At 41.8% G+C, this 12413-nt stretch overlaps 1 protein-coding gene across 1 annotated transcript in view; it reads right to left on the bottom strand.

Moving 5' to 3' along the window:
* The window catches only part of POU2AF2 (POU class 2 homeobox associating factor 2), a 20601-nt gene extending 13759 nt beyond the window's left edge, over positions 1–6842 (bottom strand). Inside the window, exons 1-2 of the mRNA XM_067470868.1 lie at positions 6812–6842; positions 9–208 (exon numbers count right to left, since the gene is read on the bottom strand). Coding sequence (XP_067326969.1) covers positions 9–208; positions 6812–6842 — 231 coding nt within the window. The remainder of the gene's footprint in view (positions 1–8; positions 209–6811) is intronic.
* Between the last annotated feature and the right edge of the window lie 5571 nt (positions 6843–12413).

Raw genomic sequence — 12413 nt, 5'->3', positions numbered from 1 at the left:
CAACTTACGTTCATCCGAGAGGAGCCCGTCTGCCTTGACTGCTTTTCGGCCAAAAGGTCCTTCACCGTGTGCTTCACCCGGACTCCTTGATAGACGCGTTTGCCATAATCTGCAGGGACTAAGGAAAGGGAAGGAGCATGAATGGGGTGGACATAAAAAAGGGAAGGGGTTTTGCAAAAGAAGGGCAGAATTTCCCAAATCTGAGTCCCTGGTCAGACGAGGAACCCACAGATCAAGCCTGGTCCTGACAAAGAGCAACCCAAGACCAAACATGAGCTTGATTTGGCACAAACATCCATGCTTTTTTGGCAAAATAATAATAATAATAATAATAATAATAATAATAATAATCTTTATTTATACCCCTCCACCAACTCCCTGATGGAGTCTCAGAGTGGTTTATATGAGGCCAAGCCCAAACAACAAATTACAACAAAGTAAAACCGAATACACAAACTGAAAATGCGAACAATAAACAACATCATAATTACATAAAACATGTGAATTTAGTCCTTTTGATCCCGTTGCTGCTATTCAAACCCTGCTTTCTGGTTTTGCTACAAGAAACTTTGACATCTCCACTGCAGAATGAATGCAGTTTGACCCCACTTGAAATGCCATGGCTCAATGCTATGGGATCCTGGGAGATGTAGTTTCACAAGGTATTTAGCTTTCTCTGACAAAAAGGGCTGGTGCCTCCCCAAACTACAACTCCCAGGATCCCAGAGCATCGAGTCATGGCAGTTCAAGTGGTGCCAAACTGCATTCATTCCACAGTGTATGTCAGGGGTCCTCAAACATTTAAACTTATGAACCTACTAGGACCATCTGGGGAGGCCCTGCTCTCGATCCCGCCTGTGTCACAATTACACTTGTCAGGGACAAGAGACAGGGCCTTCTCAATGGTGGCCCCTCAGCTATGGAACACCCTTCCTAGGGACATTAGATTGGTCCCCTCCCTCTTAACACTCTGGAAAAGAGTCAAGACCTGGCTGTTTGAGCAAGCATTTGAAAATGCAAAATAAAAGATATAGGAACTTGGAACAATGAGAAGGATAATGTTTTAAATTAGAAGACGCAAATGTTTTATGTTTTTATTACTTTTGTTTGGCTCTATACTATGTATTAATGTTTTAAATGTTTTATGATGTTCTTGGGCATCAAATCATTGCCTCTGTAAACTGCCCTGAGTCGCCTGAGGGCTGAGAAGGGCGGTATACAAATATATTAAATAGATAAATGAATGAATGAATGAATAAAAGCAGTGAGCCAGTTTATGGTCCCTCAAACTGTTGGATGCCCACACTATAGTCTGTTGTTCTTGTTGTTCTGTACCTTTGGGTTATTTCAGACTCAGGATGACCCTAAGGTGACCCCCTCAGAATTTTCAAAGGCAATTGGCCTTTGTCTTCCTCTGAGGCTGAGAGAGTGAAACTCCCCTAAAGTCATCGAGTGGGTACAGTGGGTTCAAACCCCACTAATCAAGGTGGCCATGAAAGCCTTCAACAACACTCTGCCACACTTTATGAATTCCTTCCCTCTCTGTTTCCTATCTCACTTTCTTTCTCCCTTTTTCTTCTCTTCCGTTCTTCTGTTTCCGACCTACCTTTCTGTCTTCCTTTTCTCCTTCCCTCTCTTTTTCTTACCTCCTTTCCTTTATTAATCTTTTTATCCTGTTTGTACAGGAGGGAGCAAGCTTGTTTTCTGCTTCCTTGGAGACTAGGACGCGGAACAATGGCTTCAAACTACAAGAGAGGAGATTCCATCTGAACATGAGGAAGAACTTCCTGACTGTGAGAGCCGTTCAGCAGTGGAACTCTCTGCCCCGGAGTGTGGTGGAGGCTCCTTCTTTGGAAGCTTTTAAGCAGAGGTTGGATGGCCATCTGTCAGGGGTGATTTGAATGCAATTCCTGCTTCTTGGCAGAATGGGGTTGGACTGGATGGCCCATGAGGTCTCTTCCAACTCTTTGATTCTATGATTCTATGATTCTTAACACCTTCTTCAAGAACTGCCGGAAAGGCTAGAAAATGGAGAGGTTTTAAAAGGTTGGTCAAGATCAAACTTAGGCAAACTTAGGTGTTTTGGACTTCAGTTCCCACAATTCCTAATAGCCTCCGGCCCCTTCCCTTCCCTTTTCCCTTTTGTTTTCTGCTTAAGTGGCTGAGGGGGGAATAGGAAGGAGCCTGAGGCTGTTAGGAATTGTAAGAGTTGAAGTCCAAAACAACTAGAGGGCCCAAGGGTATTGAGGGTATTGGGATAACAATACAAAAGGTTTACCAGGGTACATCCTCAGCCCCCCGCCCAAATCAAACTCAGCACCCCCTGAATCAAAATCCTGGCTACGGGCCTGGTCATGGGGGTTCTGTGTGGGAAGTTTGGCCCAATTCTATCGTTAGTGGAGTTCAGAATGCTCTTTGATTGTAGGTGAACTATAAATCTCAGCAACTACAAACTTCCAAATGTCAAGGTCTATTTTCCCCAAACTCCACCAGTGTTGACATTTGGGCATACTGAATATTGGTGCCAATTTTGGTCCAGATCCATCATTGCTTGAGTCCACAGTGCCCTCTGGATGTAGGTGAACTACAACTCCAAAACTCAAGCTCAATGCCGACCAAACCCTTCCAGTATTTTCTGTTGGTCATGGAAGTTGTGCGTGCCAAGTTTGGTTCAATTCTATCATTGGTGGAGGTCACAATGCTCTTTGATTGTAGTTGAACTATAAATCCCAGCAACTACAACTCCCAAATGACAAAATCAATCCTCCCCAACCCCACCAGTATTCAAATTTGGGTGTATCGGGTATTTGTGCCAAATTCGGTCCAGTGAATGAAAATATATCCTGCATATCAGATATTTACATTATGATTCATAACAGCAGCAAAATTACAGTTTTGAAGTAGCAACAAAAATAATATTATGGTTGGGGGTCACCACAACACGAGGAACTGTATTGAAGGGTTGCAACATTAGGATGGTTGAGAAACACTGATATAGTGGAACCCAACCTCCAAATTAAGTTCAGCACTTTGGATAGCTCTTCTAAAGTTCTTCTATAGTTGGGGCAAAATCCTGGAAGGAGTTCAGCTTTGCAATATAGTTTGACAAGGCCTTTTGCAAACTACAACTCCCAGGATCCCATAACATTGAGCTCTGGCATTTATAGCGCTATCAAACTGCATTCATTCCACAGTGCAGATGCAGCATCCAGAAAGAAGATGGGATATTTCTGAGCTGTGCCTTTCGATTGGCCATTGATGCCTATGTCTTGGTTTCAACCCTGCCTCTCCATCCACCTAAAATACTGTATATACTCGAGTACAAGCCTAGTTTTTCTGTCCTCTTTTTATGCTAAAAAGTCTCCCTTGGCTTATACTGAAGTCAAGGTTTTTTTTATTATTTTACTCTATTATCATTATTATTATTATTATTATTATTATTACATTAATCATTTTACTCTATTTTTATTACATTTATTATTTTATTCTTTATTATTGTTATTATTACATTTATTATTTTACTCTATATTATTGGAAGGATATGTAAACACATTTACACTAAGAAGGTTAGAATAATGCTTTAATCAGAGGACAGTCTTAACTTAACTTACAGTTTTATTCAAAAACATTTAACCTACCGATGCCTCAATTAATGCAATTTTATTGGTATCTATTTTTATTTTGGAATTTACCATTAGCTGCTGCATTTCCCACCCTCGACTTATACTCGAGTCAATCCGTTTTCCCAGTTTTTTGTGGTAAAATTAGGTGCCTTGGCTTATATTCGGGTCGGCTTATACTCAAGTACACACGGTAATTTAGTTGTCCTTTCAATCCATCTGTTTGAGTTTGGCCCTTGGAAGGAATCTGCACCTGCGGAAAGCAATACGGGGCTGACAGAGACACCTTTTAGTCAAATGTTACAGCTGGGGCCTAATGTTCTGCTTAATCCTTTCGAAAACATATTTCCTGAGCTAAAACAAACATTCCTTCCTTCCCCAATTCTGGGCAACCCTTTGATCTCATTGAATCCTGGCCTCCCTTTCCAAATGTAGGCCTTTTTTGGTGGGTTTTGTTTGCAGAGATCAATGCAGGCTGATGCGTGTTGAGTGAGGAAGTTTTGGGCTGTAGTTCTTTTCAAAAATTAAATAAGCAGCTAGGACAAAATAATAATAATAATCCATCATCATCCAATCATCAAATGCTCAAGTCACTTCTGTGTAGGACTTTCTAGGTTTGGGTGGACATTTCACCACCAAATAATCTAAGATTCAGAGGGCATTTACACGGTAGAATTAATGCAGTTTGACATCACTTAAATGCCTCTTTGTGATGCCATGGGAAAAGACTCGGATAATGTTACAAGAGGTGAAATCATTAGATATAAATGGATTTATCACTGTGAGATGATCCCAGGCATGTGATTTCAAGGCAAGAGATAGTCTCTGCAATATGATATGGATTAAAACCAGCTATAGTTGCTCAAGCTTTTTATAATTATAACTAGTGGATCACCTGGGAAGGAATCCCACTGGAGCATTGCAACGCACCCAAATACAAGGGAGTCGCTCTGGACCGTGCTCTGACCTACAAGAAGCACTGCCTGAACATCAAGCAAAAAGTGGGTGCTAGAAACAATATCATACGAAAGCTGACTGGCACAACCTGGGGATCACAACCAGACACAGTGAAGACATCTGCCCTTGCGCTATGCTACTCTGCTGCTGAGTATGCATGCCCAGTGTGGAACACATCTCACCATGCTAAAACAGTGGGTATTGCTCTTAATGAGATATGCCGCATTATCACGGGGTGTCTGCGCCCTACACCACTGGAGAAATTACACTGTTTAGCTGGTATTGCACCACCTGTCATCCGCCTGGAAGTAGCAGCCAATAGTGAAAGGACCAAGGCAGAGACATCTCCAGCTCATCCCTTGTTTGGGTATCAGCCAGCACGTAAACAACTTAAATCAAGAAATAGTTTTCTAAGATCTACAGAGACCCTCGCCGGAACACCTCAGCAAGCAAGAGTCCAAAAGCAGCAGGCTCAAACCCAGAACCTCAACCAATGGCTGATACCAAATGAGAGACTTCCCCCTGGGCACACAGAAGACTGAAGGCGCTGAACAGATTGTGCTCTGGCACCACGAGATGCAGAGCAAATCTTAAGAAATGGGGCCACAAAGTGGAATCCACAACATGCGAGTGTGGAGAAGAGCAAACCACTGACCACCTACTGCAATGTAACCTGAGCCCTGCCACATGCACAATGGAGGACCTCCTTGCGGCAACACCAGTGGCACTCCAAGTGGTCAGATACTGGTCAAAGGACATTTAATCAACTACCAAGTTTGCACGCTTTGTGCCTTTTTAATCTGTTTGTTTTGTTACGTTAGAAATGTAATACAATGGTCTGGTTGCCCCTGACACGATAAATAAATAGTCTACTGTATTATTATTATTATTATTATTATTATTATTCTGCTTTTGTCATGGGAGCATCATCAGCAACTCTTACCAGTTTCCATGATCAACAAGGCCTTAAATCCCACCAAATTCAGCTGGATGCTTGGGATGACCAGTCTTCATGAGCTTCCCATCCAGGAATGAAGCATCCGCAAAGTTGCATCCTAACCAAGTTTGATTCTGAGCCAGGCGGAAACAGCCCTGTTTTTTCCTTTCCCCTCTGCAATTTTCGGCAATGCCTCCAAAATGGTCTTCCCCAGGATTTGTGTACATGTAAATCCTTTGAAGTCTGTTTAGATGCAATTTGCATGGTGATGAAAAGGCCTTTTCAGGGGATCAAGAGGAGGAAAGGAAAAGAAAAAGAGAGAAAATAAAATTAAACAAATAGTATTAGGGAATCTATCATATATACGCACACGTATCATATCAAAACATATCTCGAACGATCTAGCATTTTAAAGTTTTTCCAAATCTTTTTTGTTATGGCAGTGAAGTGAGTTTTTACACTGCCAATGCAGGAGAGAGAAAAAAAAGAAAGAAAAATTGAGTTTTCAGTGGAAATTTCATCGAATAGTGCATGAATACGTATCAATATACCAGCTTCTGTCATATCTATATACCAGTTCCAAGCAGGAAATCTAAATGCCCTCAAAGCACAAAATCCAGTCTGATCTTGGAAGCTAAGCAGGTCTAGTGATGGATAGTATTTGGATGGGAGACCACCAAGAAATAATATGTGCTCAGAGATGTATTTCAGAGGAAGAAGCCGAATTATATGAGTTCAAATGTCTACATCAAGCATGGGCAAACTTCAGCCCTCCAGGTGTTTTGGACTTCAACTCCCACAATTCCTAACAGCCTACTGGCTGTTAGGAATTGTGGGAGTTGAAGTCCAAAACACCTGGAGGGCTGAAGTTTACCCATGCCTGGACAACACTAATAATGTAACTCACTCTAAAACCCATCACCATCATAATATTATAGGGAAAAGTAGATTCAGCCTATGGAAACCCTATGGGAAAGGATCAGGGTTGTGCCATTCTTGATTGAGTCCATCTACCTGGAACACCGTCATCCTCTTATTGCCTTTTATCTTTCCAAACATTATCATCACTTCAGTTTGATCATATCATGATATGGCAAAAGTATGACAGCCTCGGTTTAATCATCTTGCCTTCAAGGGAAGAGTTTGGGCTTTGATTTGCTCTAAGACAGGAGCGGTGCTCAGGGAGCATACAACCCCCTTGTTGCGCCAGCTCCACTGGCTGCCGGTTTGCTACCAGGCCCAATTCAAAGGGCTGGTTTTGGCCTATAAAGCCCTCAACGGTTCTGGCCCAACTTACCTGTCCAAAAGTATCTCCCCTTATGAACCATCGAGGACCTTAAGATCGTCTGGGGAGGCCCTGCTCCCGGTCCCGTCTTCGTCACAAGTAAGTTTGGTGGGGACGAGAGACAGGGCCTTCTCAGTGGTGGCCCCTTGGCTTTGGAACACCCTGCCTAAGGAAATCAGATCTGCCCCCTCCCTCTTAATGTTTCGGAGGCAAATTAAAACATGGCTGTTTGAGCAAGCGTTTAGAAATGCAGAGTAGCTAATATAGGAAATCGAATTGACTTGACAATGGAACTGGACAATGCTTGATAACGAGGAGATGCCAATGATGTTGTTTTTATTGCTATTGTGGTGTTTTATACTCTTTATTGTTTTAATTGGTATTATGTTTTTATGTATACTGATTTGTTGGAAACCGCCTTGAGTTGCCGATTTGCTGAGAAAGGCAGTATACACATACAGTAAATAAATAAATAAGACCCATTCATTTGCCTTTTTAGCAGTCCTTCTCGACTCCAATCTCCATTCTGATTAATGATGGGAAATCCCCATTTCAACATCTTCATTATCTCCTTTCACGTTTCCATGGCTTTACTGAATTATAAGAGACTTACTGAATCAATGAAGTCAATTCTTAAATAAATTTGGAAATATTGTTACTTCCAGATTGAAGTTTGCCTGTAAACAAGGACTACAATTCACAGCTTTTGCAACAACATAACTACAACATTAATGTTTTGATTCATGTTACTAATGGTTTTGATGTGTTGTTTGGTTTGGGGTTTATGCCATTTCCAGTGTTTGTGGTCCATTTGTTTTTGTGAAGTTACCATGCAGCATTGCAACTGTTCTTATTTGGCAGGGAGATACCCAATTAATCCTATTATTATCCTAATTTTTCAGATGAGTGTAACACATTCTTGTTTTTTGCTTCTTTTCCCACTTCCTTCCTTTGTCCTCAGTGGCTGCAAAGGGAGTCCACAGTGCCAAAAGGAGTTTGCATTCATCTCAATAGGAGCAAACTGCTGCAGACTCTTCTAGGTGCATCTACACTGTAGAATTAATGCGGTTTGACACTACTTTGGCTGCCATGGCACAATGTGATGGAAATCTGGAAGTTGTAGTTTGGCCGGCACACTTGGGCAGAAAAGGTCTTTGAAAACTACAACACCCAGGATCTTATAGTGTTGAGGCATGGCAGTTAAAGTGATGTCAAACTGTGCTAATTCTACTGTGTAGATGCACCCCTAACTTGTATGTCATATTTGGAAATATTGGAGGATATAAATAAACATATTACCTTTTCAAGGTAAATAAGGCAACCAATTAGTCAGTCTGTCTGTCTATCTATCTAATCTATGTATGAAAAGTCAAAGTTTGCACGTATATGTGTATGTATGTATGTATGTATACATTTTCCAAAATAGCCCCAATTTCCAGAGAGCACTGTAACTCTCGTCAACAATGAATCTGGACCACACTAGGCACACAGACTCCCCATGAAAAACAGAAAATACTGGAGTGGTTTGGGGAGGATTGACCCTGGATTCTGGGAGTTATAGTTCACCCATATCCAGATGACACTCTGAATCCAGCTGATGATGGATCTGGACCAAACTTGGCACATGTACCCATCATGACCAACTTCGAATGCTGGCATAGTTTGGAGATAAAATGACCAATAGTGTTGGATGTTGTAGTTTCTCCACAATCAAAGAGCACTATGAATCCAACCATTGATGAATCAGGATCACATTTGGCACACATACTCAACATAACCAACTTATAATACTGGTGGAGTTTGGGAATTGACCCATGATGTTGAGTATTGTTCATCCACAATCAAAGAACACTGTGAACCCAAATGACAATGGATCTGGACCAAACTTGGCATGCATTCCCAACATAAGAATTTTTGAATACTGAAGGGTTGTTGGGTTTTTTGGGGGGGGGGGTGACCCATGATTTTGGGAATTGTAGTTCACCCGCAATCAAAGAACACTGTGAACCCAACCAATGAAAGATCTAAACCAAACATGGCACTCATAGCCAACATAACCATTTTTAAATATTGGGGGGTTTGTGAAGGATTGGTCCATGATTTTGAGAGTTGTAGTCCACCTACATCCAGAAATCACTATGAACCCAATCGATGATGGATCTGGACCAAACTTGGCACACATTCCCAATATGGCCAACTTTGAACAGTGGTGCAGTTTGAGGGGGAATCCACTCATGATGTGTAATACTAATAGATATTACAAATCATCTAACTCAGGCATTGTTGGGTATCCAGGCTAGCTTTAAAATAAACTTTCAAAAGTAGTAGTTTCTAGTTTGAGGCCATATTATGCTTTCGAGTGTCATCTGGGAATACACTGCTGGGCTAAATATGGCACTTATTTATCTTAGGTCCTACCACCTGAATTTATTGTCTTCTTTATTTTCGAAGCTGACTTGCATGTTGCTGTTTTTATTCAGCGACATGGAACAGCTGCCTTGGAATTTGCCTACCATGATTTGCATGCTATATCCGTCACTCCTGATTTTTAGGGCTTGAAAAATAGGCTGAATAGGAGCCGCTTCGTGCGTTTTCCTTAATGACACGCATACCATATGACAAGAGAGGGCGAGACAATTTTACCTTTCCAGGCTGCACTATTGTATTGTTTTTACCATTGTTCATCCTGTGAATTCTCTTGAGAGAGAAAAAGTGCAGATCCCACACTAGACCACCTTCTTGCTCCCATAGAAACTTTACCTGTAGCTGGAGACAATGCCATTTTCCTGTTGTTACACATGGCAAGCCTGCACAGATCAACTCAATGAGATGGACAGGCCACATACAGAACTGATGAGTCCCAACAGTATGCAGTGCATTCACAGCAGATGATGGGCAAAGACCTTGACTGATAGTACTGAAATACAAGGCTGGGAACAGTCAATTTGATTATCTCTGTAACATACTGGAAGCGAGGCATACAAACTCACTTCCAGTGAGTTGATATAACAAGGTGATTTTCCTGGTTATCCCTCAAGGCGGTTACTGAATTATGTTTGTTGCAAAATGTCCTTTACCTCTCTACAGCTACAGAAAGTCAATCTGTAGGCTACTGTGCTGTGCATTATCCTTAATTGATCAATTATCAGATACCTGGACTTAGCAAAAGGCAAACAAGAGCCAATCAGTATTGGCTGATGAGAAACATCCACAATGGCGGGTGCATGGAATCCGATCACATCTCTTTAAGAAATGTTGTAGGTACTGTGTTGAAAATGTGCATTGTTTACTGCTTGTAAACAACCTTTAAAGGGCACCAAATGGGCAAAACAGGGCCCAAACAACCCTAAACAAGCCCTGAACAGCCTTTAAAAGGCACCAAATTGTCAAAAACTGGCCCTGAACAACCCTAAATAGGTCCTGAACAATCATAAAAAGGAACCAAATAGGTGAAACCGGCTCTGAACAACCCTAAAGAGGCCCAGAACAGCCCTAAGAAGACACCAAATGGGCAAAACTGGCCCTGAGTAGGCCCTGAACAAGCTTTAAAGGGCACTAACTGGGCAAAACTGACCCCAGACAATCCTAAATAGGCCCCGAACAACCATAAAAGGACACCAAATGGGTAAAACTGGCCCTGAACAGCCTTTAAAATGCATCAAATGGGCAAAACTGGAACCAAACAACCCTAAACAGACCCTACACAACCTTAAAACTTCTGCCCGCAATAATTCTGTCTGCCTTGTTTCTACTTGGATGTATCTACACTGTAAAATCAGTGCAGCTTGATGCCACTTTAACTGCCAGGGCTCAATGCTATGCCACCCTGGGAGTTGTAGTTTGCAGTCTTTGGCAGAGGCTAAAAACTTCTGAAAACTAATGTTCCCTTGATTCCATAGCATTGACACATAGTTGTTAAAGTCGTTCCAAACTGCATTCATTCCTCATCTCATTCATTTTTAATGCACCCCTTAAACCATGAATATTTTTTTAAAGGGGGGGGGGGGAGACAGCAGTCTGTACGTGGTTAGCGGCACTCTTACTCTTTTCACACCACAATGACTAGGATGATAGTGAACGTGGCATGTAATAAGTCTAAACCCAGGACTAATAGCAGCAAAAGCAGTCTCAAATTTAGGCCAGAAGCCTAACCATCTTTACCATACCCAGTGGTAAATAAAATAAAATAGTCACATACACACACACACACACACACACACACACACACACACAGTATATTCTGGCGTATAAGACTACTTTTTAACCCAAGAAAATCTTATCAAAAGTCAGGGGTCGTCTTATATGCGGGTGTAGTCTTATGCATGGGAATCATCTTAACTCTATATTTTAACTGGAAAAGTTGGGGGTCGTCTTATACACCCAGTCATCTTATATGCCGGAATATACGGTGTATATATATATATATATATATATATATATATATATATATTAGCTGTGCCCTGCCACGCGTTGCTGTGGCCTATAGTAAAACTTATCAAAGTTGAGGTAGATATCTGGACTATTATGAAAGAGACCTATTCCTTCCCCCTTTTCCTCCCCCTTTCTCTCCTTTCTTCCTTCTCTACCTCTTTCTTTCTTTCACTACTTGGTTTCATCCTTCTCTCTTTCCTTCATTCCCTCCCCCTTTCTTCCTTTGCCTTTCTTCCCTCCCTGTTTGCTTCCTTCTTTCTCTTTTTATTTCCTTTTATTTCACCACCATCATAACAATAACAATAATGCAATGCATTGCCTCTGGGACCTGACACCTCTCCCATTCCCCCTAAAAGGGTCTCATAGGAATAATAATAGCATCATCATAATAATAGAAATAACAACCTTTACCCGCCACGCGTTGCTATGGCCAACCTTCCCTCTTTCTCTCCTCCTTTCCCTCCTTCCTTCCTTCCCTCCCATCTTTCCTTCTCCTCTTCCTTCTCTATCTCTTTCCTTCCTTCCCCCTTTTTCTTTCTCTTCTGGTCTCTTTTCTTCCTTCTCTCTTTCCTTCTTTCCTTCCCTCCCTCTTTCTCTACATCTTCCCCCTTCCTTCACTCCCTCTTTCCTTCTTTCCTTCCCTTTTTTCTTTCCTTCTCTCCTTCTTTCCTTCCCCCTTTTTCTTTCTCTTCTGGTCTCTTTTCTTCCTTCTCTCTTTCCTTCTTCCCTTCCCTCCCTCTTTCTCTACATCTTCCCCCTTCCTTCACTCCCTCTTTCCTTCCTTCATTCCCTTTTTTCTTTCCTTCTCTCCTTCTTTCCTTCCCCCTTTTTCTTTCTCTTCTGGTCTCTTGTCTTCCTTCTCTCTTTCCTTCTTTCCTTCCCTCCCTCTTTCTCTACATCTTCGCCCTTCCTTCACTCCCTCTTTCCTTCCTTTATTCCCTTTTTCCTTTCCTTCTCTCCTTCCTTCCTTCCCCCTTTTTCTTTCCCTCCCTCTGTCTCTCATTTCTTCCTTCTCTACCTCTTTCCTTCCTTCCCCCTTTTTCTTTCTCTTCTGCTGTCTCTCTCCTTTCTTTCCTTCCATCTTTCCTTTTCTTCTTCCTTCTTTCTCTAACTTTCCTTCCTTCCCCCTTTTCTTTATCTCCCTTTCTCTTTCTTCCTTCTTTCCTTCCTTCCTGTCTTTCCT

Source organism: Anolis sagrei, chromosome 7, assembly GCF_037176765.1.
Source record: "Anolis sagrei isolate rAnoSag1 chromosome 7, rAnoSag1.mat, whole genome shotgun sequence".
Taxonomy (NCBI): Eukaryota; Metazoa; Chordata; class Lepidosauria; order Squamata; family Dactyloidae; genus Anolis; species Anolis sagrei.
Note: the sequence above shows the minus strand (reverse complement) of the source record. Positions and strands in the feature narration are given on the sequence as shown.